Below are 26,835 nucleotides of genomic sequence, written 5' to 3' on the forward strand. Positions count from 1 at the left end.
ACTTAGATAACAGATGCTAACGGGGGTTGGGGGGGGCGGTCACTGAGGCTAAGATGAAGATGTGCACTCCAGAGTCAAGTCCCAGCCAGGCAGAGCTCCCAGATGGCTACTTTGGGCTGCTGTGGGGTCCCTCTTCCCCAAACTCCTCCTCTGGTACTGACTGGGGTTCAGGTCCTGCAGGAACTACACACAGGGATTTCCATGTCATCAGTGAGGATAATTCTGGAGCAGACCCAAAAGGACAAATTCCCCCTTTTCAGGCCGTGATTCAGGCCTCCAACTACTCAGAGAGGCAGATCGAGTATATAAAGTGCCCCTTGGAGTGAGACCAGCAATGTTTTTTTTTTTTGTTTTTGTTTTTGTTTTTGTTTTTTTTTTTTTTTAAAGAGAAAAAGAATAATAAGAAAAAGAATAAAGAAGAGGAAGAAAGAGAAAGAGGAAGAGGGAGAGAGAATGGGGGTATTGCTTTGTTGCCCGGGCTAGAATGCAGTCTAAATATGGGTATGCCTATAATTGTCCTTAATAATGGAGACATGAAAGAAAATGAGGGAAGAGAGTAACAAACAAGGAGCCAACCAACATTTCGTTTAAACTTCTAAGCTGATATGATGTGGTACTGATAAGAGTGTATATTTTGTGTAAAGTGGAGAGTTCTATAAATGTTAATTACGTTTACTTGTTCCAGATCTGAGTTCAAGTCCTGGATATCGTTGTTAATTTTCTGTCTCATTGATCTGTCTAATATTAATGTTGAAGTCTCCCACTATTATTGTGTGGGAGTCTAAGTCTCTTTATAAGTCTTGTATGTCTGGGTATTCCTGTATTGGGTGCGTATATATTTAGGACCTTTAACTCTTCTTGTTGTTGCATTGATTCTTTTATCATTATATAATGTCCTTCTTTGCTTCTTTTGATCTTTGTTGCTTTAAATACTATTTTATCAGAGGCAAAAATTGTAACTTCTGCTTTTTATTTATTTATTTTTGCTCTCTGGTTAGTTGGTAAGTCTCTCTCCATCCTTTGTTTTGAGTCTTTGTGTACCCTTGAATGTGAGATGGGTCTGGATGCAGCATACAGTTTTAGTTTTTTGTGCAAATTGTCTGTCTGTCTTTGAATTGGGGAATTTAGTCAATTTAAATTTAGAATTAATAATGATATATATGAGTTTAATACTGCCATTTGCCCATTAGTTGATGTAAATTCTTCATTGTATTGATGTTCTTTACTTTTTGGTATTTTTTAGAAAGGCTGATACTGTTTGTTCCTTTCTATGTGTAGTGGTTCTTTCAGTAGCTCTTGTAAAGCAGGCCTGGTGGTGATGAATTCTCTGAGTGCTTGCTTGTTCACAAAAAACTTTATTTTTCCTTCACTTATGAAGCTTAGTTTGGCTGGATGTAAAATTCTTGGTTGAAAGTTCTTTTCTTTAAGGATGTTGAATATTGGTCCCCACTCTCTTCTGGCTTGTAGGGTTTCTGCTGAGAGATCTGCTGTAAGTCTGATAGGCTTCCCTTTGTGGGTAACCTGACCTTTCTCTCTGGCTGCCCTTAGGATTTTCTCCTTCATTTCAACCCTGGTGAATCTGACGATTATGTGCCTTGGAGTTGCTCTTCTTGAGGAATATCTCTGTGGTGTTCTCTGTATTACCTGGAGTTGAATATTATCCTGCCTTACTAAGTTGGGAAAATTTTCCTGAATAATATCCTGAAGCATATTTTCCAACTTGGATTCATCCTCTTCGTCACATTCAGGTACACCTATCAAGCGTAGATTAGGTCTTTTCACATAGTCCCATATTTCTTGGAGACTTTGCTCATTCCTTTTTATCCTTTTTTCTCTAATCTTGTCTTCTAGTTTTATTTCATTGAGTTGGTCTTCGACCTCTGATATCCTTTCTTCTGCTTCATCAATTCGGCTGTTAAAACTTGTGCATACTTCACGTAGTTCTCGTATTGTGTTTTTCAGCTCCATCAATTCACTTATTTTCCTCTCTAAATTTTGTATTTTTGTTGACATTTCGTCAAACCTTTTTTCAAAGTTCTTAGTTTCTTATATTGTGTTAGAACAAGTTCTTTTAATTCACAGAAGTTTCTCATTATCCACATTTTGAAGCCTGCTTCTGTAATTGGAACACACTCGTTCTCCATCAAGCCTTGTTTCGTTGCTGATGAGGAACTGGGATCCCCTGCTGAGGAAGAGGCGTTCTGATCTTGGGTATTCTCAGCCTTTTTTGACTGTTTTCTTCCCTTCGTTGTAGATTTATCCATCTGTGGTCTTTATAATTACCGTCTTTGTAATTGGGTTTCTGAGTGGACATCCAACTTCTTGATTCTCAGCGCTGAAATCTGAGCAACCCACTGCACCGACTAAATCAGCGGCGTTAAGATTGGTGGTGCTTTTCTGACTCTGCACCGAGAACCGACGCTCTGAGGCGCCGGCAAAACCGCCTCGCCGGTCACAAGAGTCGCGCTGGCGACCCGTGGGGCTCCTCCGCTGGGAATCTCCTGGTGCGTGAGCAACAAGAATTCATGTGAAGGTGTGGCGTCCTCTCATTCTTTGCGTTTTCACTGGGAGCTACAATCCCGAGCTGCTAGTGATCAGCCATCTTGGATCTGAGACCAGCAATGTTTAAAAGGATGGTGGGTTGAGCATGGTGGCTCACACCTGTAATCCCAGCACTTTGGGAGGCCAAGGTGGGCAAATCACTTGAGGTTAGGAGTTCGAGACCAACCTGGCCAATATGGTGAAGCCCCGTCTCTACTGAAAAAAAAATTAGACGGGTGTGGTGAGGCACGCCTGTAATTCTAGCTACTCAGGAGGCTGAGGCATGAGAATCACTTGCATCCAGCAGAAGTCACAGTGAGCCAAAATCGTGCCACTGCTCTCCAACGTGGGCAACAAAGTGAGACCCTGTCTCAAACAAATGAACAAGCAACAACAACAAAACAAATAAAAGGACTGTGGACACCAAAGACACAGTCTGATTGGTAAGTTTCACCCGAGCAGCAGTTCTCAAGCAGGTATGACTTGTCTCCCGAGGCATTTGACAATGTCAGGAAATACATTTTTTCTCTGTTTTTTTTTTTTTTTTTTTTTTTTTTTCTTGAGACAGAGTTTTACTCTTGTTGCTCAGGCTGGAGTGCAATGGCGCGGTCTCGGCTCACTACAGCCTGTCTCGCAGTTCAAGCAATTCTCCAGTCTCAGCCTCCTGAGTAGCTGGGATTATATGCTCCATGCTAATTTTTGTATTTTTAGTAGAGATGGGGTTTCACCATGTTGGCCATGCTGGTCTTGAGCTCCTGATCTCAAGTCATTCACCTGCCTCGGCCTCTCAAAGTGTTGGGATTACAGGAATGAGACACCACCCCCAGCCAGGAAAGACTTTTGATTGTTCCAACTGGAGGGAAAGGGGTTGCTATTGGTATTGGGTGGGTCTAAAGGCCAGGGATGCCAGTCAACATCCTACAATGCATAGGAGAGGCCCCGTGATAGACAATGATTGGGTCTCAAATAGGTCCACGGTGTTGTCAAGGAAACCTGCCTACCAGCAGCAAAGAGCAAACTAATGGCATACAAATCACTCTGGGTTCTCGTCCAAATGCAGATTCGGTTTCAGTCCATCTGGGATAGGACCTGGGATTTGGTATTAAAAGTTCCCAGGTAGGCTTGGTTCATACCTGTAATCCCAGCACTTTGGGAGGCCAAGGTGGGAGAATCGCTTATTCTCAGGATTTGGAGACCAGCCTGGGCAATATGGTGAAACCCTGTCTCTACAAAAAACTAGCCAGGTGTGGTGGCACATGCCTGTAGTCCCTGAGGTGGGAAGATCACTTAAGACTGGGAGACAGAGGGTACAGTAAGCTGAGATTGCACCACTGCAATCCAGCCTGGGTGACAGAGCCAGGCCCTGTCATCATCATTATAACAGTCCCAGGTGGGCTAGCCATGGTGGCTCATGCCTGTAATCCCAGCACTCTCGGAGGCTGAGGTAGGAGGATATCTCGAGCTCAGGAGTTTGAGACCAGCTTGGGCAACATAGCAAGACCCTGTCTCTATAAACAAACAAACAAAATTAAACATTAGCAGGGTGTAGTTACATATGCCTGTGGTTCCAGCTACTTGGGAGGCTGAGGTGGGAAGATTGCTTGAGCCCAGAATTTCAGTGAGCTAGGCTGCAGTGAGCTATGATTACACCACTGTACTCCAGCCTGGACCAGAGAGAGAGAGAGAGAGAGAGAGAGAGAGAGAGAGAGAGAGAGAGAGAAAGAGAAAGAGATGGAGATCCTGTCTCTAAAATAAAAATAATTTTTTAAAAAGTTCCCAGGTGATAGGCTGGGTGCAGTGGCTCACACTTGTAATCCCAGCTCCTTGAGAGGTCAAGACAGGAAAATCACCTGAGGTCAGGAGTTTGAGACCAGTCTGGCCAACATGGTAAAACCCTGTTTCTATTAATAATACAAAAATTAGCAGGGTGTGGTGGCGGGCGCCTGTAATCCCAGCTACTTGGAAGGCTGAGGCAGGAGAATCACTTCAATCCGCGAGGTAGAAGTTGCAGTGAACTATGATTGCGCCACTGCACTCCAGCCTCGGTGACAGAGCAAGACTCCAACTCAAAAAAAAAAAAAAAAAAAAAAAAAAAAAAAAAAAAAAAAAAAGTTCCCAGGTGAAGGCAATGCTCTAAGTCAGTGGGTCACATAGACACCAGAGAACTTGGATGACCCCAAATCAGAGTTTAAAGACCTCAGGATTTTTCTGAGAAGCAAAGCAAAAGCAGGAATAGAAACAAATGGGGAATGATAAGGAACCAGCGATCACAGTAAGAAGTGCATGGTTCAGCTCAGCCTGGGGCTGTTCAAGCAAAGGAACCCAAGAGCAGGCTCCCGGCACCTGCGCTGCGCAGCCTTGGTTCTAGATCTCCGGCTTAACTCTTCCAACTTTCAACCTCCTACCTGCCCCTGGAATCTGATGCCCAAGAAAGACTAAGCAAACCTCATCCCCCACAGAAGAGAACACGATGCCAGGGAAAAGAGGGAGTCACCTGCTGTCCCAAATTAAGGACTTCAACACACTGACATTGCTGGTGTACTGAATATTTGGCAAAGGCTGGGTGCGGTGGCTCACACCTGTAATGCCAGCACTTTGGGAGGCTGAGGCAGGAGGAGTCATCCAATTTGGGGTCATCCAAGGTGTCATGTGTCCATGTGACCCACTGACTTAGAGCATGACCTCATCTGGGAACTTCTTTTTTTTTTTTTTGAGATGGAGTCTTGCTCTGTCACCCAGGCTGGAGTGCAGTGGTGCGACCACAGCTCACTGCAACCTCCACCTCCTGGGTTCAAGTGATTCTCCTGCCTCAGTGTCCTGAGTAGCTGGAATTACAGGCGCCCACCAGTACACCCAGCTAATGGCTTGAGTCCAGGAGTTTGAAAGCAGCCTGGGCAATATAGTGAGACTTTGTCTCTACAAAAATAAGTTAAAAAATTAGCTAAGCATGGCAGTGCACATCTGTAGACCCAGCTACTTGGGAGAAGGAGGTGGGTGGATTGCTTGAGCCCAGGAGGCAGAGGCTGCAGTGAGCTGAGATCACACCATTTCATTCCAGCCTGGGCAACAGAGTGAGATCCTGTCTCAAATAAAAAAAGAAAAGAAAAGAAAGAAAGAAAAAGGTTTTGCAAAAAGCTCATGTCAGCCTCTGCGGAGGACAGCTCATAGGTCACGGAGCTGGATGGGGATTGCCTAACAGAGGAAAAACTCAAAGAGGAACATTCTTGACACCAGGAGTCACCAACAGCTACCTCCAGCCCCATCACCAGCAATGACAGTCCAGAAAGAGGTGGAAAGGAGAAAGAAGGAAAATACACACGTCTGGAGCAGGTAAAGCCAACACATGCAAAACCTGCAGATCAGGTTGCTCAGAGGCGCTTGCCCCAGGTGCGGAGACGCTGCTCTCGCCGCATGGTCTAAGCCCATCCTAGGATCTGTTTGCCCATCTCATTCACCCATTGTTTCTCACCTGGAGGCAATTCTGCCCCCCAGGAGACTCTTAGCCATGTCTGGAGACATTTTTCGTTGTTGCAACCGGAGGCAGGAGGATGGAGGCCAGGGATGCTACTAAATATCCCACAATGCACAGGACAGCCCCTTAGAACAAACAAGTACCTGGCCCCAAATGTTGACAGTGCTGTGAGCCCCAGTTCTGCCAGCCACTGACTGCAGTTTGGACTCTTGCTACAAACAGCACACACGTCTTTTCTAACATGCAGTCGCCACCACCTCCTCCTCAAGTGGAGCTCATTTGCAAAAAGACCAAGTTCTAAATCCCAGCAATGACCTGAGCCATCTGTTTCTGGGAGTCTCTTGAATCCGGTGCTCTTTCTTGAGTAGAGACCCTTCAACTCGCAACCCCACAACCACCAAGGGCCCCAAAAAGCAGAAAACTGGCCTGCTGTGGATAAAATTGTATCCCCGCCACCACCAAATTCATATGTTGCAATCCTACTCCCCCACTTCTGTCCTTTCGGATGTGACCTTATTTGTAAACTGAATCTTTGCGGATGTAAATAAGCTGAGGCCACAAGAGTCTGGTGAGCCCCTAATCCAATATGACTGGTATCCTCATAGAAAGGGGAAATTGGGACCCAGGGCCATGTGAGGATAAGAGATGACCAGAAGCCAGGAGAGATACCTGGACTGGATCATTTCCTGGCGCCTGCATATGGAGCTCAGCCTTGATCTCAGACTTTCATCCTCCAGAACTGCAGGGCAATATGTCTCTGATGGTTAAGCCACCTGGTATGTGGTGCTTTGTCAAGACAGCTCTGGCAAACTCATACATGGCTCGAGTCCAGATGCTGCAGGAGGATTCCCACAATGGCAAAAGAGACTGTTGCCCATTCCAAGTTACTCCAAGAGGCCCTGTGCCCAGGGACCCATCCCTGGTTCTCTCGAGGGAGCCACCCAGCAGAGGGCGAAACAGAACGAGGATGCAGACATGAAAAGAGGCCAGAGGAGTATGATTGAGAGAACATGAAGAAGAGAAAGTGGCTGCCATCCAGGATGATGGATTGGGCCATCAGACTTACCTGAGCTCAGGAAGGGTTTGCCACACAGGGGGCAGCTGGAGGGGCTGGAGAAGGTCCCTTGTACCAGCTGGTGCCCATTGACACACTCTCGCCTCTCTCGGGCATCCTGGCCCTTCTCCTTTAGATGTGCTGGGCTCTTCGCCTGGATGGGACAGAGGTGGGTCTCAGGATGCTAGGATACCCTCTGCAGGGGCTGGCTCTCTCTCTCTCTCTCTCTCTTTCTTTCTCTCTCTCTCTCTCTCTCTCTAAGATCCAGCTGGAGTGCAGTGGTGCAATCTTGGCTCACTGCAACCTCTGCCTCCTGAGTTCAAGCCACTCTCCTGCCTCAGCCTCCCAAGTAGCTGGGATTACAGATGCCCACCACCACACCCATATAATTTTTGTATTTTTAGTAGAGGCAGGGTTTCACCATGTTGGCCAGGCTGGTCTCGAACTCCTGACCTCAGGTGAACCACCCACCTTAGACCCCCAAAGTGCTGGGATTACGGGCGTAAACCACCGTGCCTGGCTGGGGCTGGCCCTCTTAGGTACTAGGCCCTCAGCCCACCACCAGCTCCAATCACAGGGCTCCTCAGCTAAGGGCAGCGTGCCAAGCTGGGGAAGGCAGAGGGGGCCCCCGTGGCTCAGCTGCCCTCACCTTCTCCTTCTGCCTGGTCACCCGACTGCGGAGGCAGCTCAGCCTTCGCTTCACGCTGGTACTCTTGTCACTCTTATTCTTGCCCGCACTGTCCTCGCTCCTGGGGGATGAGAGGGAAGGTCCATCAGAGGGGCCACAGGCCATTCTGAGGCAGCCCTGTGCATTACTCCAGGAATCCACCTGGACTCTGTCTCCCTGTGGCCTCCTGGTCCTCCTTATCCCTTCTAGTCCTTGACTTCCTCCTCCCTCCCTCCTTTGCTCTCTTACTTATTGTGGGAAGTAGAAAAAGTTTCTTTTTAACGTTTCCTTTCTTGTTAAAAAATAAGTGTGCTAATAACTTTGTGAAGCCCTATCCTATGTAGCTGTTACACACGCCATGCTTACAGGCACGTAGTACATTCTATGTCCTTGTAGTTTAACTAAAATATCTGTGCTGGACGTGCTCACAGGCATGTCTCAGCTCTCCATTGTTTTCCCTGTTAGAAAGTTTTAAGTTGTTAGCCAGTAGGGTTTTACTTTACATGGTGAGGTCTGGCTCCAGCCAACAGAAATCAGACACAGCAGTAATAACAACCCCAAATGCCTAAGGAATAAATGTGTGTGTTTTCCTTTGTTCATTGTACTCTCGTGGCACAGTGGTTAGCGAGGATACCCTTCCTACAGTCCAGGAAGTAAAAAATTGCATTGCTGAAAAATCCTTTGTTCAGTGCTAATTTTTCTTTTCTTTTCTTTTCTTTTTTTTTTTTTTGAGATGGAATTTTCGCTCTTGTTGCCCAGGCTGGAGTGCAATGGCACAATCACAGCTCACTACGATCTCTGCCTCCTGGGTTCAAGTAATTCTCCTGCCTCAGCTTCCTGAGTAGCTGGGTTTACAGGCATGCGCCACCATGCCTGGCTAATTTTTTGGTATTTTTAGTAGAGACGGGGTTTCTCCACGTTGGGCAGGCTGGTCTCAAACTCCTGACCTCAGGTGATCCGCCCGCCTTGGCCTCCCAAAGTGCTGGGATTACAGGCATGAGCTGCCGCACCCAGCCTCAGTGCTAATTTTTCTTTGTGGCACCAAGCATCTATTTCCAACACTTATTCATTAGGCAAACATGCACGAATGTTTGCAAAGTTCTGGGAGCTTTGGGGACTGGGTTTGCAGAGGGAAATGCAACACGACCTCAGGTTTAGGTCCCTCCGTGCCTGGCCTGGAAATCTCGGCTCTGCTCACTGCTGATTTTTCCCTCTAATTCATGTCCCCAACCCCCAACTGGTATCTAATTGGCATTTATTTATGTATTTAGTTAGTTATTTTGAGACGGAGTCTCACTCTGTCACCCAGGCTGGAGTGCAGCAGTGCAGTCTCAGCTCACTGCAACCTCCGCCTCCCAGGTTCAAGTGATTCTCATGCCTCAGCCTCCCGAGTAGCTGGGATTACAGGTGCCCAGCTAACTTTTTTTTTTTTTTTTTTGTATTTGTAGTAGAGACGGGGATTCACCATGTTGGCCAGGCTGGTCTTGAACTCCTGACATCAAGTGATCCATTCACCTCAGCCTCCCAAAGTGCTGGGATTACAGGTGTGAGCCACTGCACCTGGCCCTAATTGGTTTTTAAATCCTGATGGTTCTTCTGTCTCCTCCCCCACCCCCAGCTCCATCCCCAGGTCACTGGCATGGCTTCCTGGATTTCAGGCACACCCTCATTTAATAAATATTAGGTCAGTGACATACAAGGCAGACATGATTCCTGCTCTGGTAGGATCTATTTCCTGGGCGGAGATGCCATTCTTCCGGCCTATGCTCCCTGATCCCAGTCTGAGTGGCTTCTGGAACTTTGTAAATATCTGTTTGTTGAATGAATGAGTGAGTAAAAGAGGGAGGGAGGAAAGGAAGGAGAGAGGGATTCCAGGACCTCCAGCACTGCCTGTGGCCTTTATCCTGTCCCCATCCTATCACCAGAACTGATGATGCCAGAAGACCCCACTTTTTTTTTTTTTTTGAGACAGAGTTTCACTCTGTCACCCAGGCTGGAGAGCAGTGGCACAATCTTGGCTCACTGCAACCTCTGCCTCTAAGGTTCAAGTGATTCTCCTAACTCAGTCTCCCGAGTAGCTGGGATTACAGGCACCTGCCATCATGCCTGGCTAATTTTTGTATTTTTACTAGAGATTGGGTTTCCCCATGTTGGCCAGGATGGTCTTGAATTCCTGACCTTAGACAATCCTCCCCCACTGCCCACAGTCTCCCAAAGTGCTGGGATTATAAGCATGAACCACCATACCCGGCCCCCGCTGCTCTTCAGGATAAAGTCTGAGCTCCTTTGTTCACTGAGGTGGTCTGGTCTCTGCTGATTTCTCCCCTCTTCCCTCCTCCCCACCCCACTCCGATGTCATTCTCTAAGCCTTTAGTTCCATTTTGTTTCCTTCATCCTCATCTGCACATACTGGCAAACTCCTACTCTTCTGTCAGAACCCTGCTTACATTGTCACCTCCTCCAAGAAGTCTTCCTCTGTCCTCTCAGGGTATATGAGAGCCTCACCCCTCCCTTCCTTGCCAGCTCCCACCATTGCCCTGATGAGGACTCCTGTTCCTGCCCCCAGCAAGGGGGCTTGGCCCAGAGAGGACGCTCCGTAAACACTTGTTGGAATCCAAGGCGGCCCTCCCCTGCAGTTCTCACTTGCAGCAGATCTGTGTACTTACTCCGACAGGAACTCAAACCAGGTCAGGCTCGAGTGGGGTCCGCCGGGGCTGGTTGACATGCAAGCCCTCTGCCGGGCCCTGCGGGATCAGAGGGGACAGATACCGGGGTCGGCAGCCTGCTCTCCCACTCACCAACCCAGTGCTGCTAAGCACAGGCGTGCTCCAGGTGCCCCATCTAAGAGCCCACCCTTTCTTGACACTTTAGGCTTGCATATGGGACTTTATGACAGGTTTTCCAGCAGGGAGCAGTAACTTATGTCGGCTGAACAAAATCAGCGTATCGGGAAGTTTTGTTTTTGTTTTTGTTTTTGTTTTTGAATAGAGATGGGGTCTCGCTCTGTTGCCCAGGCTGGAGTGCAGCAGTGCAATCATAGCTCACTGCAGCCTCAACCTCCTGGGCTCGAGTGATCCTCCTGCTTCAGTCTCCCGAGTAGCTGGGACGATAGGCAGGTGCCACCATGCCTGGCTAATTTTTATTTTTATTTTATTTTATATTTATTTATTTTGAGGTGGAGATTCACTCTTATTGCCCAGGCTGGAGTGCAATGGTGCGATCTCTGCTCACCACATCCCCCACCTCCTGGGTTCAAGTGTTTCTCCTGCCTTAGCCTTCCAAGTGTCTGGGATTATAGGCATGCACCACCAGGTCTGGCTCCTTTTTCTTTCTTTTTTTTTTAACCAATTACTTAAGTCTGACACAATTTCTTTCCTTTTCTTTCTTTTTCTTTCTTTTTTTTTCTTTTTTTTTTTTTTTTGAGATGGAGTCTCATTCTGTTGCCCAGGCTGGAGTGCAGTGGCTTGATCTCGCTCACTGCAACCTCCACCTCCTGAGTTTAAGTGAGTCTCCTGCCTCAGTCTCCTGAGTAGCTAGATTACAGCACCCACCATTACACCCAGCTAATTTTTTGTATTTTTAGTAGAGATGGAGGGTTTCACCAAGTTGGCCAGGCTGGTCTCAAACGCCTGACCTTGTGCTTCACCCGCCTCAGCCTCCCAAAGTGCTGGGATTACAGGCATGAGCTACCATGCCTGGCCACAAACTGTTGTTGCTGTTGTTGTTTTTAATTAATTTAAATTTTAAAAATATTAATTTAAAAAAAATACAGGGTCTTGCTCTGTCGCCCAGGCGGGTGTGCAGTGGCATGATCATGGCTCACGGCAGCCTTCACTGCCTGGGTTCAAGCCATTCTCCTGTGTAAAACCCAGTCACCTCCCAGAATAGCTGGGGCTACAGATATGTGCCACCATGCCCAGCTAATTAAAAACAAATTTATAGAGACAGAGTCTCACTCTGTTGCCCAGGCTGGTCTCAAACTCCTGGGCTCAAACAATACTCCCACCTCAGCCTCCCAAACTTCTGGGATTACAGGCATGAGCCACCTCACCCAGCAAATTTTTAATTATTGTTTGTAGAGATAGATCTTGCTGTGTTTCCCAAGATGGTCTCAAACTCCCGGCCTCCAAATAATGCTCCCACCTTGGCCTCCCAAAGGGTTGGATTTACAGTGGTGTGAGCCACTGCACCTGCTACAGGAAGAGTTTGTAACAGATGGCAGTGTCCTGGGCAGGTGGCACCTTTATCTGTTTGCTCCAAGGGACCCCGTGTCAGTGGCAGCCTGCTCCTCTCCAGCCCTTGTCTTCTATCCTCCTCCCTCCTCTCCTTCCCTATTTTTCTTCCCTTGAACCCAGCCTTTTCTGTTTTCTTTTCTTTTTCTTTTCTTTTTTTTTTTTTTTTTTTTTTTTTTACACGGTCTCACTGTGTTGCCCAGGCTGGAGTGCAATGGCATGATCTCGGCTCATCACAACCTCTGCCTCCTGGGTTCAGGCGATTCTCCTGCCTCAGCCTCCCGAGTAGCTGAATTATAGGTAAGTGCCACCATGCCCGGCTAATTTTTGTATTTTTAGTAGAGACAAGGTTTCTCCATGTTGGTCAGGCTGATCTCGAACTCCCAACCTCAGGTGATCCACCCACTTTGGCCCCTCAAAGTGCTGGGATTAAAGGCGTGAGCACCATACCCGGCCCTTTTTATTTCTTCTTCTTCTTTTGAGACAGAGTCTCGCTGTGTTGCCCAGGCTGGAGTGCAATGGTGCAATCTCGGCTCACTGCAACCTCTGCCTCCTGGGTTCAAGTGATTCTCCTCCCTCAGCCTTCCGAGTACCTGGGATTACAGGTGCCTGCCACCATACCTGGCTAGTTTTTATATTTTTAGTAGAGATGGGGGTTTCACCATGTTGGTCAGGCTGGTCTCGAACTCCTGGCCTCAGGTGAGCCACCGTGCCTGGCCCTCACCCAGTCTTTTCTACCCCATCTCCCACATATGTGCATGCCCCAGCCTGCCTCCTGCTCTCGTCTCGCACTTTGTTCCCCTCTTCCCTCATGCCTGTCCCGACTCCCACTTACCCATGGTACTGTCGAAGTTCTTGAAGCACCTGCTGGACAATCAGCCTGCGGGGGTGGGAGCAGGATTAGAGCAGCCCTCGGTGGCCCCAAGTTACAGACACTCTCCCGGAGACAAACTGGGGTTGCCCATCCAGGCCTCAGGTGGCTCATGCCTATAATCCCAGAACTTTGGGAGGCCGAGGTGGGTGGATCACTTGAAGTCAGAGGTTCAAGACCAGCCTGACCAACACGGTGAAACCCTGTCTCTACAAGACATACAAAAACTAGCTGGGCATGGTGGTGGGCGCCTGTAGTCCTAGCTACTCTGGAGACTGATGCAGGAGAATCTCTTGAACCTGGGAGGCAGAGGCTGCAGTGAGCTGCGATCACATCACTGCACTCCAGCCTGCGTCACAGAGCGAAACTCTGTCTCACGCACACGCCTGAAAAGTCACAATTACCTCTCAAGGCAACATTGAGAACCTTTTTGAGGGGCTTGGATCCCTCCCCCAGGGAAGACGGATGGTGTCAGAAAGAAGATAAGGTTATAGTGGACTAGTGGGATGGTACCAGGCCCTGGTCACTTACAGGCAGCACTCTGCACCCTGGCTCCCCTCCTCCCCAAGCCCTGACTGTCTGGCCTGTCCACTGGGGGTCCCTCCCCCACCACAAGGCAGAAACTCACACATGATCTGGCTCCACGTGGTCTTTTTCCATGCACTCCAGCACTGGAGGTTCTAGGCCTGGAAGAAGCCCCCGTCCCAGGAAGCACAGTTGTGAGGGGCTCTGGGACAGGACCAGCCCAGCAGGGCCCTCCCGGATACCACCCTGGGCCCCTGCAGAACGGGAGGACATGCAGACAGAGCCTGTGCTCTCAGGGAACAGAGACGAGAAGAGGACAGAGAGCCAGGGACAAACTCAGGTGTCCCCAGTGTCTCGGGAGTGCTTACAACCTATGAAGTGCTTTACATGTGTGAGCTCAGCAGACTCTCTGAGTGGCCTTAAGGAGATACGCTTATTGTCCCCACTCACCTTTTTTCTTCTTCTTTTTTTTTTTTGAGATGGAGTCTCACTGTATTGCCCAGGCTGGAGTGCAGTGGCGTGATCTGAGTTCACTGCAACCTTTGCCTCCCAGGTTTAAGCAATTCTCCTGCCTCAGCCTCCCAAGTAGCTGGGATTACAGGTACCTGTCACCACACCCGGCTGACTTTTTATTTTTAGTAGAGACAGGGTTTCACCATATTGGCCAGGAGTTTGAGACCATATAATTCACCATATTATCATGCTTATAATCCCAGCACTTTGGGAGGCCAAGGCAGGCAGATCACTTGAGGCCAGGAGTTCGAGACCAGCCCTGTCAACATGGCAAAACCCTGTCTCTATCAAAAATACAGAAACTAGCTGGGCATGGTGGCAGTGCTTGTGGTCCCAGCTACTTGTGAGGCTGAGGCAGGAGAATTGCTTGAACTGGCGAGGTGGAGGTTGCAGTGAGCCAAGGCTGCACCACTGCACTCCAACCTGGGTGACAGAGTGAGACTCCATCTCAAAAAAAGTAATAATCAGCCAGGCGCAGTGGCTCACACCTGTAATCCCAGCACTTTGGGAGGCCGAGGCGGGCAGATCACGAGGTCAAGAGAGGGAGACCATCATGGCCAACATGGTGAAAACCGGTCTCTACCAAAAATACAAAAATTAGCTGGGTATGGTGGCATGCACCTGTAGTCCCAGCACTCGGGAGGCTGAGGCAGGAGAATGGCTTGAACCTGTGAGGCAGAGCTTGCAGTGAGCTGAGATGGTGCCATTGCACTCCAGCCTGGGCAACAAGAGTGAAATCCAGTCTCAAAAATAGTAATGATAACAATAATAATAATAGAGGAGAGAGTCTTGGGGACAAGATCATTGCAATGGGCAGTGTCACACTGGCTCAAGGGCTGCGGGGAGAGGAGGAGGGACAGATGCTGGAGGTCCCTTCCCCTCTCTGGCTTCCCTCAGTGTTCTGCTCAGTCCCTGCAGAACAATTCCCTGGGTCCCATCTGGAGCCCCATCAAGCGGCCCGTCAGGAGGAACCCCCTCCCTGCCTCCTCACCCCCAACCTGGTTTGAATGAAGGAAGCTCCCAGGCTGGCTACCTTGAACAGGTGGAGTGACCACTTCCAAACCCGGAGAGAGTTCCAGGGAGCGGATCTCATAGAAGGACCCAGGAACAGACCTTGACCTCACTGTTTTCTTGGGGCTATCACATTCCTGCAGGGAATTAAACATCTCACTAAGCTGGGAAGGCAGCCTGGACTGCAGGCAGGTTCCCCAGGTTGAGGGTCCCCAGCCACAGCCAGGGGACACCTCCGGGGAAATGGACGACACACTCATCCAAGCCCCAACCTCCAACCAACCTCCCCTGGACAGAGCATGGGTTCTGCCACTCCCTCCGCAGCCACTGCAGAGGGCTGTAGTCCTGATCAAGGAGCCCCCAGTTATGACCTGGAGCCCCAAATATCAGAGCTACAGGTTCCAACAATGGCCAGGAATTTCCCCAAGGGTCATTTGTGGTCACAGTCAAAGATGTCCCAGCCATCGGCCACAGCTCCAAGCATGCATCTCTCCACATTTGCACCTCAGATCTCAGGTCAGAGACAAATTCTCCCTAGCTGCAGACCCCAGCCACAGACACAGCTGCCTTCCAGCTACAGGCTACACTCCCAGATCAGACACCCCGAATCAACTTTCCTGCAGCCCCTGGGTTGCCGTCATGACCCTGCATAGCCTGCCCTAGATACTTACCCAGAGAAAACCCTTCAGGCCTGGGCTGGAATCTTAGGACCCAGAGACGCCCGAGGCATGATCCGCACCATAGGCAAGCAGCCCTCACCCGCCATGGCAGGTAACCCTCACGAGCCCTGGCAAGTCTCTCCTTCCTACCCATAGCAATGGCTTCTGGGCCCAAAAGTGTGCTATTGCCAGGGGTGGCTGCAGGCTACACCCACCTTGCCTGGGCTTTCTGCAGGGGTCCCACCCCCAGACAGACATCCTTGGGTCCAAGTCTTCAGTCCTCCTCCCGGCAGGTTCAAAGTGAGGCTGGCCAGTGTTCGAGGGAGGCAGGGTTCCTCATCCACAGCGGAGGCATCAAGGCTGAGCCTGGTGGGAGAGGACCGGGTACTGGGGCTTCAGCAGGTCTTGGTCACCTGGCTGCTGCCCCAGGCATCCGGGGGATGGGGCTTGAGAGAACCTGTAAGGGGGCCCTTCCAGGACAGGGAAGGGTGCGGAGGCCACAGAGAGGGGTCCAGACCTCCCAATATCAGAGGACTCGGTGACAAGGAGGTGGGGGAGAAGAAAGCCAACCTGGTGAGATTTGTTGGAGCTACATTTGTATCTCAGACCGTTTTTGCACAGACTGGATTTCCTCTTTCTTTCTTTCCTTCCTTTCTTTTCTTTCTTTCTCTTTCTTTCCTTCTTTCCTTCTTTTTCTTTCTTTCCTTCTTTCATTTTTTCTTTTTTTCCTTCCTTCCTTCATTCCTTCTTTCCTTCCTTCCTTTCCTCCCTCCCTCTTTTCTTTTCTCCTTCCTTCCTCTCTCTCTCTCTCTCTCTCTCTCTGACAGAATCTTGCTCTGTCACCCAGGCTGGAGTGCAATGGCGCGATCTCAGCTCACTGCAACCTCTGCCTCCCAGATTCAAGCAATTCTCCTGCCTTAGCCTCCCGAGTAGCTAGGATTACAGGCATGTGCCACCATGCCCAGCTAATATTTATATTTTTAGTAGAGATGGGGGTTTACCATGTTGGCCAGGCTGTTCTCGAACTCCTGACCTCAAGTGATCCAACCACTTCAGCCTCTCCAAGTGCTGTATTTATAGCTGCTCCCCATCGCTGGCATGACCACCTGAGCTTCGCCTCCTGTCAGATGAGTGGCAGCATTAGATTCTCAAAGAAGCGGGGGCATGGTGGCTCACGCCTGTAATTCCAGCACTTGGGAGGCTGAGGCAGGCAGATTTCCTGAGGTCAGGAGCTCAAGACCAGTCTGGCCAACATGGTGAAACCATGTTTCTACTAAAACTATAAAAAGTTAGCTGGGTGTGGTGATGTGAGCCTGTACTCCTGACTGCTTGGGAGCCTGAGGCAGGAGAATTGCTTGAACCTGGGAGGTGGAGGTTGTAGTGAGCCAAGATTGCACCACTGCACTCCAGCCTGAGCCACAGAGTGAGATTCTGTCTCAAAAAAAAAAAAAAAAAAAAAAAAAAAAAAAAAAAAAAAGTATCATAGGAGCCAGAACCCTATTGTGAACCACACATGTGGGGCATCTAGGTTGCATGCTCCTTATGACAATCTAGGCTGGGTGCAGTGGCTTATGCCTGTAATCCCAGCACTTTGGGAGGCTGAGGCAGGAGGATCACTTGACATCAGGAGTTTGAGACCAGCCTGGCCAACATGGTGAAACCCCATCTCTACTAAAAAGACAAAAATTAGCCAGGTGTGGTGGTGCACACCTGTAATCCCAGCTACTCAGGAGGCTGAGGCAGGAGAATCACTTGAACTCGGGAGGTGGAGGTAGCAGTGAGCTGAGATCGCATCACTTCATTCCAGCCTGGGTGACAGAGTGAGACTCCATCTCAAAAAAAGAAAGACTCAAATGGCTAATGATCTGTTACCGTCTCCCTCCCATCATCCCGAGATGGGACCATCTAGTGCAGGAGAACAAACTCAAGGCTTCCACTGATTCTACATTATGGTGAGTTATATAATTATTTCACTATGTATTACAATGTAATAATAATGTAAGTAAAGTGCATGATAAATGGCATGTGCTTGAATTATCCGGAAACTATCCCCTGTCCCCCTGGGTCCATGGAAAAACTGTCTTCCATGAAACCAGTCCCTGGTGCTGAAAGGCTGGGGACCACGGCAGGTGCAAGGAGCAGCTTGTCCTAGGACCTGGCTCTGGCCTTCTGGACCGCTGCCCTATCATGGAGGTGCACTGTGGGAGGCAGGTGTCGTGGGCAACTGACCTCCGCCAGCTCTCTGAGCAGCTCCGTGACCTCTCCCAGCTGCGCCGCCTTGACTGGTCCTGGGACTCTTTTAAGCTGGAAAAGACAGAATCCCTTTCTGCTTCTTCACCTGGGGGGCGGCTGTCCGGGGCCTCCCCAGGCTGGCTGTGGGAAGGGGCCCCAATGCCCAGGTCCTGCAGATACTCGCTGCCCTGAAGGGTCCCCAGATCCAGGCTGAGGTCCTCTGCACTCTCACTGAGCCGCTTCGGAAAATCATCCTCCTGTAGGATGGGGAAGGAGGGAGAAGAAGACATTGATCAAGGGGTAGCAGAGCCTGGGGTCTCTTGACCTGCTCCTAACATCAAGACCCTGCCCGTCCCCCACCTGTGCATCTTGGGCTCAGTGCCCTTCTCACAGCGGGTGGGATGGAATGGGAAGGAGGAGTCCCCCCAGTGCTCTGTCTAACCTGGACCTTCAAGGTCTCATCCCTGCAAAAGGACCAGAAGTCTGGTCTTCCACACCAGATCCCCCTACTTCTAGCCTTGGCAAAGCACTGCATGTCACTGAGTTTCCGTCTGATTATCTTTTTTTTTTTGGAGACATAGTCTCACTCTGTTGGCCAGGCTGGAATTGGAATGCAGTGGTGCAATCTCAGCTCACATTGCAATCTCCAACTCCTGGGTTCAAGCGATCGTCCTACCTCAGCCTCCTGGGTAGCTAAGACTGCAGGTACCCACCAGCACGCCCAGCTAATTTTTGTGTGTGTATTTTTAATAGAGACAGGGTTTTACCATGTTGGCCAGGCTGGTCTCAAACTCCTGATGTCAAGTGATCCTCCTGCCTTGGCCTCCCAAAGTACTGGGATTACAGGGGTGAGCCACTGCGTCTGCCCTGCCTGCTCACCAGCTTGTTAAAGCTCACAAAGGGGTCCAGATGAGGTGGCTCATACCTGCAATCCTAATGCTGTGGGAAGCCAAGGCAGAAAGATCGCTTGAGGCCAGGAGTGTCAGACTAAATTGGGCAACATATCAAGACTCCATCTCTACAGAAAAATTTAGGTTGGGTGTGGTGGCGCATGCCTGTAATCCCAGCACTTTGGGAGGCCAAGATGGGTGGATCGCAAGGTCAAGAGATCAAGACCATCCTGACCAATGTGGTGAAACCCCGTTGCTACTAAAAATACACAGATTAGCTGGGCCTGGTGACACATGCCAGTAGTCCCAGCTACTCGGGAGGCTGAGGCAGGAGAATCTCTTGAACCTGGTAAGTGGAGGTTATAGTGAGCCGAGATCATGACACTGCACTCTAGCCTGGTGACAGCAAGACTCTGTCTGAAAAAAAAAATTTTTTTTTTTTTTTAAATTAGCTGAGCTTGGTGATGTGTGCCTGTTGTCCCAGCTAATCAGGAGGCTAACGAGGGAGGATCACTTGAATCCAGGAGTTTGAGGCTGTAGTGAGCTATGATCATACCACTGCACTCCAGCCTGGGCAACAAAGTGAGACCCTGTCTATAAAATAATAATAATAATAAGGCTCATAAAATAGTACATCTGTTTATTTGCAAAATCGCCACATGGAGGTAAGTTACGCTTGATGCTAGTGGTGCAATTTCAGGCAGTGTTGGGGTTCGTAACCTTACCCCTGTGCTGCTTGGAATGCCTCCTCGAAGGTCTCCTGAAACCTTTTTTGGGGGCAAGGGAGGAGCCTCGCACTGTCACCAGGCTGGAGTACGAGTGCAATGGCGCGAACTTGGCTCACCGCAACCTCTGCCTCCCGGGTTCAAGCAGTTCTCCTGCCTTAGCTTCCTGAGTAGCTGGGATTACAGGTACCCGCCACCATGCCTGGCTAATTTTTGTATTTTTAGTAGATTTGGGGTTTCACTATGTTGGCCAGGCTGGTCTCGAACTCCTGATCTCATGATCCGCCCACCTCAGCCCTCCAAAGTGCTGATACTACAGGCATGAGCCACCATAGCCAGCTTAACTTTGAAAAATGCTGCACAGGAATATTATTTATCTTTTTGTTTGTTTGTTTTGAGACAGAGTCTCACTCTGTTGCCCAGGTTGGAGTGCAGTGGTGCAATCTCACCTCACTGCAACCTGCACCTCACCGGTTCAAGTGATTCTCCTGCCTCAGCCTCCCAAGTAGCTGCGATTATAGGTTCACACCACAAGGCCTGGCAAATTTTTGTATTTTTTTTTAGTAGAAATGGGGTTTCCCCATGTTGGCCAGGCTGGTCTCAATCTCTTGACCTCAAGTGATCCACCCGCCTTGGCCTCCCAAAGTGCTGGGATAACAGGTATGAGCCACTGTCCCTGGCCTGAATACTATTTATCCTAATGCCTTTTTAAGGCATCTTCTTAAATTTTATGTCTGAGGCAAGTGTCTCACCCTTATCCTGGCTTGGGAGGGAGACTCCCTCCTCAGCCTCCTCAGTAGCTGGGATCTTACTTCACTGCAACCTCCACCTCTTGGGTTCAAGTGATTTTTCTGCCTCAGCCTCTGAGTAGCTGGGATTACAGGTACCTGCCACGACCCCGAGCTAGTTTTTGCATTTTTAGTAGAGACGGTGTTTTACCATGTTGGCCAGGCTGATTTCAAACTCCTGACCTCAGGTAATTCACCTGCCTCAGCCTCCCAAAGTGCTGGGACTATAGGCATGCGCCAGCACACCTGGTGAATTTTTATATATATATATATTTTTTAGTAGAGAGGGGATTTCATGATGTTGGCCAGGATGGTTTTGAACTCCTGAACTCAAGTGATCCACCTGCCTCGGTCTCCCAAAGTGTTGAGATTACAGGCATTAGCACCCGGGCCCATATCTTAATTTTTTTTTTTTTTTGACAGAGTCTCGTTCTGTCACCCAGGCTGGAGTGCAGTGGTGCGATCTCGGCTCACTGCAACCTCTGTCTCCTGGGTTCAAGTGATTCTCCTGCCTCAGCCTCCTGAGTAGCTGGGATTATAGGTGCATGCTACCACGCCCAGCTAATTTTTCTATTTTTAGTAGAGACAGGGTTTCACCATGTTGGTCAGGCTAGTCTCAAACTCCTAAACTCAGCCTCCCAAAGTGTTGGGATTATAGGTGAGCCATGATACCTCGGCCCACATCTTAACCATTTTTAAGTGTCCAGTTCAGCATCATTAAGCACATTCCCATTGCTGTGAAACCATCATCTCCATCTAGCTCCAGAACTTCCTCATCTTCCCAAACTAAAATGCTGTGCCCATGAAACACTCCCTCCTCACTCCCCTCCGCAGCCCCTGGGGCTTTCCACCCTTCCATGAACTGCCTGGGAATCCCACCAATTTGGGAGGATCGCTTGAGCCCAGGAGTTTGAGACCAGCCTGGACAACATAGCAAGACCCCATCTCTACACAAATTTATAAAGTGAGCTGAGCATGGTGGCAGGTTCCTGTAGTCCCAGTTACTTGGGAGGCTGAGGTGGGAGGATTACTGGATACTGGGAGGTTGAAGCTACAGTGAGCTGTGATCATGCTATTGCACTCCGGACTGGGAAACAGAGCAAGACCCTGTCTCCAAAAAAAAAAAAAAAAGTGTCTGGGCGGTGGGGAGTAAATCTATGAACCCGACAAGTCCAGAGGCCTCCTACAAGTGGAATCAGACAGTGTTTGTCCTTTTATGTCTGGTTCATTTCACCAGCATAACGTCCGCAAGGTTCCACCACATTGCAGCACGTGTCAGAATTTCCTTCCTTTTTAAGGCAGGATCATATTCTATTGTATGGATGGACCACGTCGCATTTACTCGTGGGAAGTAGAAAAGTTCGTTTTAAGTGTGCTAATAACTTTGTGAAGCCCTGTCCTATGTAGCTGTTAGACATGCCATGCTTACAGGCACGTAGTACACTCTAGGTCAGGCGTCCCCAAACTTTTTACACAGGGGGCCAGTTCACTGTCCCTCAGACCATTGGAGGGCCGCCACATACTGTGCTCCTCTCACTGACCACCAATGAAAGAGGTGCCCCTTCCTGAAGTGTGGCAGGGGGCCAGATAAATGGCCTCAGGGGGCCGCATGCGGCCCGCGGGCCGTAGTTTGGGGACGCCTGCTCTATGTCCTTGTACTTTAACCAAGATATCTGTGCTGGACGTGCTCACAGGCATGCCCCAGCTCTCCATTGCTTTTACCTGTTTAGAAAAGTTTTAATTATTAGCCAATCAGGTTTTAGTTTAGATTGTGAGGTCTGGCTCCAGCCAACAGAGATCAGACACAGCAGTAAAAACAACCCCAAATGTGTAAGGAATAAATGTGTGTGTTTTCCTTTGTTCACTGTACTCTTGTGGCAAAATGGCTAGCAAGGGTACACTTCCTGCAGTCCAGGAAGTAAAAAGTGTGTTGCTAAAAAATCCTTTGTCTCAGTGCTGATTTTTCTTTGCAGCACTGAGCATCTATTTCTAACATTCATCCATCCATCAGCAGACACCTGGACTTTTTCCATCTGTTGGCTCTTGTGAATAACGCTGCTATGAACATTGGTGTGCAAATATCTGTGAGTGCCTGCTCTCAGTTCTTCCAGGAAGATACCCAGAAGTGGAATTGCTGTATCATATGGTAATTTTATTTTTATATTTATGTTATTTTTTTTTTTGTTTTGAGACAGAGTCTCCCTCTGTCGCCATGGCTGGAGTGCAGTGGCACCATCTCAGCTCACTGTAACCTCTGCTTACTGGATTCAAGTGATTCTTGTGCCTTGGCCTCTCTAGTAGCAGGGATTGCAGGCATGCACCGTGATGCCTGGCGAATTTTTGTATTTTTAGTAGAGAGAGGGTTTCATCATATTGTCCAGGCTGGTCTCAAACACCTGACCTCAGGTGATCCTCCTGTCTCAGCCTCCCAAAGTGCTGGGATTACGGGCGTGAGCCACTGAGCCCAACTTACATTTATTTATTTATTTATTTATTCATAATGGAGTTTCACTCTTCTTGCCCAGGCTGGAGTGCAATGGTGTGATCTTGGCTCACTGCGACCTCTGCCTCTCGGGTTCAAGTGATTCGCCTGCCTCAGCCTCCCAAGTAGCTGGGATTACAGGTATGTACCACCATGCCCAGCTAATTTTTGGATTTTTAGTAGACACAGGGTTTTACCATGTTGGCCAGGATGGTCTCAAACACTGAACCTCAGGGGATCCTCCCCAACTCAGCCTCCCAAATTATTGAGATTACAGGCACGAGCCACCGCACCCAACCGATTTTATCTGCTTTTTTGAGATAGCATCTCGCTCTGTCACCCAGGCTGGGGTGCAACGGCACGACTGCATTGCAGTTTGAGGTTTAACTTTCCAAGCACTCACACCACTGTTTCCTGGCCTGCCTTCTTGGATCTCTCCTTTGCGGCCACCATCCTTGCTTCCCTCCTTCCTCCCTGGCGACTCCTCCTCTGCCTCCTCTTCCTCCCTCTGCCTTTTGATCACCAGGGTCCCCCTTTTCCAGCCTCTTTCTAACGAGCCGCAGCTCCAGCTCTGGCTGGCCCTTACGTGACTTGGGCGGCAGCCTCCTTTCAAATTCTCCCCTTACCCCCCAGATGGATCCATTCCTACCCCTGGTGCCTGGACAAGCTCCTACTCTCTTTTCTGTCACTGCCCCCAAAAGTTTTTTTCGTGTCTCTGGTTTTCATCTGCCTGTAAATATAAACAAGTTGAGACAGTCTCTTGGCCTGGCTGGGCCTCCTTCTTGCTCCTGCATCTGGCCTCCCTCAGAGGAGGCAGAGGTGGGAGCCAGGCCAGAGACAGGGTGGAACGGGGGAGTGGGTAACCGCACAGCACAGGCTGTTCCAGCTCCCACTGGCAGGTACATTGAGGGAGGGAGACAGGGGTGTCTCATCTTTCATTTCTGAGCCTGCACCTTTCCTCTGACATATCTTGGGCAAGAAAAGACAAGAGCCAGCCCAGTGGGGGCCTTTCCAGGCATCTGAGTAAACATCGTATGTTGCTCCGCTGGCCCTGACGCCCCAGAGAGGATGCTATAAATCCAAGCTCCTGCTCGCTAGAGCCGGGGGGAGCCTTGGGGGATGGGATCCCCCATCAAACCCAGAAGCAAAACAGCCCAGGGTTCCCCATTCTTTGGAAGGGCTTACCATGCACAGTTTCTCATAGTACATGGATAAATGCTTATTTTAAAAATGTAAATAGTTACTGATCTTGTTGTCTATTGGAAAAGGAGAAATACCAAAGCAATTTCAAGCATGTGTCTCTGATCCTATTTTGTCATGTAAAAAAGTAGCAGAGTTTAAATAAAATAACAACTAAATCATAAAGTAGATCATTTTCTCCTTCCCTCCCTCCCTCCCTCCTTCCCTGCCTTCCTTCTTTCCTTTTATTCATCAATTATTCATGTATCCACCCACCCATATTTCTCATCTTCCTTCCTTCCTTCTACCCACCTTTCTACTCTTTTATTCATCAACCATCCCTCCATCCTTCCTTTCATCCATCCATCCTTCTACCCATCCATCCATACTTCCTTCTTTCCTTCATTCATCCATCCTCGTTTCTTCCATCAACCCATCCAGCTATCCATCTAGATTCCTTCTTTTTATTCATCCATCATTCATGTATCCATCCACCCACAGTTTTACCAATCTTTCCTCCCTTCCTTTTAGTCATCCATGATCCATTCATCCACCCAACCACCCTTCTGTTCATCCCTGCATCCATCCATGCATCCATCCATCCATCTTTCCTTCCTTCTACTAATCTTTCCTTGATTTCCTTTCTCTTTCCATCTACCCAGCCATCCATTCATCCCTCTATTGTTCCTTTCCTCCCTCTTCTTATTCCAGAACAGATTCCGGTTTCCTCATCTGTAAAACAGGATAATAACGACTCTGTAAGTTTCGATGAGGATTTCCTGAGATAATGTACACAAAGTGCCTGGTAAAATGCACGTGCTAAACAAAGGGGACTTGCTGCCACCGTTGTCATCAGCTCCCACCCGTCTCAGCAGTCAGACACATGCCTGATCATCCCCCATGGCAGAGAAGAAGTCTGGGTTCTCAGGTTTCCAGGATCCACTGCTGCTCTTGGTGGCGGAAGCCACAGCTCCAGAGTCAAAGGTCTGGATACATGACTTGGGCTCAGAGCCTGTGGAGAAAGGAGGAACAAGGTGTCAGGGATAAGCTGGGAGGGCTGAGGAAGCCAGGACCTGGATCCTGCATCTGTTGCTGCTTACTCCCAAGTAGCTGGGATTACAGGTGCCACTGCACCTGACTAATTTTGTATTTTTAGTAAAGTCACGGTTTCATCATGTTGGCCAGGCTGGTTTTGAACTCCTGACCTCAGGTGATCTGCCTTCCTCAGCCTCCCAAAGTGCTGGGATTACAGGTGTGAGCCACTGTACCTGGCTGCCTTCTTCTTTTTCTTTTTTAAATTAAAAATGACTTTTTAAAATAAGCTGATTTCTCTCTCTCTTTTCCCTTAGAGATGAAGTCTCACAATGTTTCCCAGGTTGGTTTCAAACTCCTGAGCTCAAGTGATCCTCCTGTCTCGGCCTCCTAAAGTGCCAGGATTACAGGTGCGAGCCACCGTACCCAGCCCTAATGCCCACATTTGTAGGACAGTCTCTAACGGTGGAGCTTGAGACTGCCTCTTCTTTTGGGGGTGAGGAGTGAGAAGCAGAGAGCTGAAAGTTGAGCCCCCCCAGGAGCCACATGCCCCAGGATCCACCTGCAGATGGAAATGAATAAGTCCCAAGAAGCTCAGCCCCAAAGCAATGACAAATTCCAGTCAATATCCCTTGCCCACAAATCATTTCATATAAATGGAATGATATAATATGTGGTCTTTTGTGACTTGTTGCTTTGACTTGACCTATCTTTTGAGTTTTGTCTATAATGTAGCATGTGTCAGTGCTTCACCTGTTTTAGGGCTGAATGCTATTCAATTGTATGGAGATACCACATTTTTTGTATCCACTGATCTGTTGTTGGACGCTCAGGCTGTTTCCACCATTGGCTTATTGCTAATCAGGCGGCCATGAATCATCTGTACAGATGTTTGCATGGATGTGTGTTTGCCATTGTCTTGGGTAGTCAACCTAGGAAGGGAATTGCTGGAACACATGCTCATCTGTGCTTCACTTTTTGAGGAACTGCTGTTATGCAAGCTCTTCTCTGAGACAGAGAAGATTCTGATACCATGAGCTAAGGCTTAATCTTAGTGTCGTAGACTGAGCTCTGTCAATTACCAACCACAATTCCCCCAAACAATTGCCAATCACATTTGTCACTGACCCTCGGTTTAGTTTTATAGTGACCCTCAGGTTTATAGAAATTGCCTTTCTATATAAACAGGTTTAGAGAGGTACACTGCCTTTACCAAGGTCATACCAATCTGGTATGGGGTAGAGCTGGGAGTCCAATTCAGGTATTTCTGAATTCAAAACAAGGGCTCATAATCACCAGACTATCCTGTGCTGTGTTGGGTTGGGCACAGAAATTTGCTGGTGATTGGATAAATGGGTAGATAAATAGATAGATGGATGGATGAGTGGATGGTTGAATGGATGAGTGGGTAGACAGATGGATGAATGAGTGGATAGATGGATGGATGAATGGTTGGATAGGTGGATGTGTGGGTAGGTGGATGTACGAATGAGTAGATAATTGGATGAATGGGTACATGGATGAATGGATGTTTGAATGGATGATGGTTGGATAGATCGAATAGTGGATGGATGGATGGATGGATGGAGTAGTAGATTGATTGATGAATGGATGGATGGTCAGATGGTTGAAGAGTTGGCTGATAGGCTGGTTGGCTGGATAGATAGTTGGATGGCTGCATGGTTGCATGGATGAATGAGTAGATAGTGGGATGGATAGGTTATATGGCAGCGTCCAGAGGCAGTGATGCATTACACTCAGGAGATGGCATTCTGAGGGGGTGAGGAAGGAGATGTAGAAGGAAGAGGGACAGAATTGTAGCAGAAAAGCCACACAGGAAGGAAACCTAGGTGAGAGGGGCACAGACTGCACTCACCAGACATGCACCAATAGATTGAGGAATGAATGAAAAAGCATGGGCAGAATGGGTCACAGGAGCAGTTGATGGGGAAGGGGTACTGG

At 48.8% G+C, this 26,835-nt stretch overlaps 1 protein-coding gene across 6 annotated transcripts in view; it reads right to left on the bottom strand.

Annotated features, from left to right (window-relative positions):
• ARHGEF18 (Rho/Rac guanine nucleotide exchange factor 18) overlaps positions 1-26,835 on the bottom strand; it is a 121,312-nt gene that overhangs the window by 86,863 nt on the left and 7,614 nt on the right. For 4 of the 6 annotated variants that reach the window (XM_074384725.1, XM_074384724.1, XM_074384726.1 and 1 more), the window contains 9 exons: positions 24,729-24,853; positions 17,775-18,034; positions 15,761-15,911; positions 14,909-15,023; positions 13,466-13,523; positions 12,802-12,846; positions 10,401-10,478; positions 7,717-7,816; positions 7,080-7,221 (listed from right to left, as the gene is read on the bottom strand). In XM_074384725.1, coding sequence (XP_074240826.1) covers positions 7,080-7,221; positions 7,717-7,816; positions 10,401-10,478; positions 12,802-12,846; positions 13,466-13,523; positions 14,909-15,023; positions 15,761-15,911; positions 17,775-18,034; positions 24,729-24,743 — 964 coding nt within the window. In that variant the 5' untranslated portion in view covers positions 24,744-24,853. Of the gene's footprint in view, positions 1-7,079; positions 7,222-7,716; positions 7,817-10,400; positions 10,479-12,801; positions 12,847-13,465; positions 13,524-14,908; positions 15,024-15,760; positions 15,912-17,774; positions 18,035-24,728; positions 24,854-26,835 lie in introns of those variants that run through there. The other 2 variants (XM_074384723.1, XM_074384727.1) reach the window with 2 other exon arrangements.

This window comes from Saimiri boliviensis, chromosome 14, assembly GCF_048565385.1.
Source record: "Saimiri boliviensis isolate mSaiBol1 chromosome 14, mSaiBol1.pri, whole genome shotgun sequence".
In the NCBI taxonomy this organism is placed as follows: domain Eukaryota; kingdom Metazoa; phylum Chordata; class Mammalia; order Primates; family Cebidae; genus Saimiri; species Saimiri boliviensis.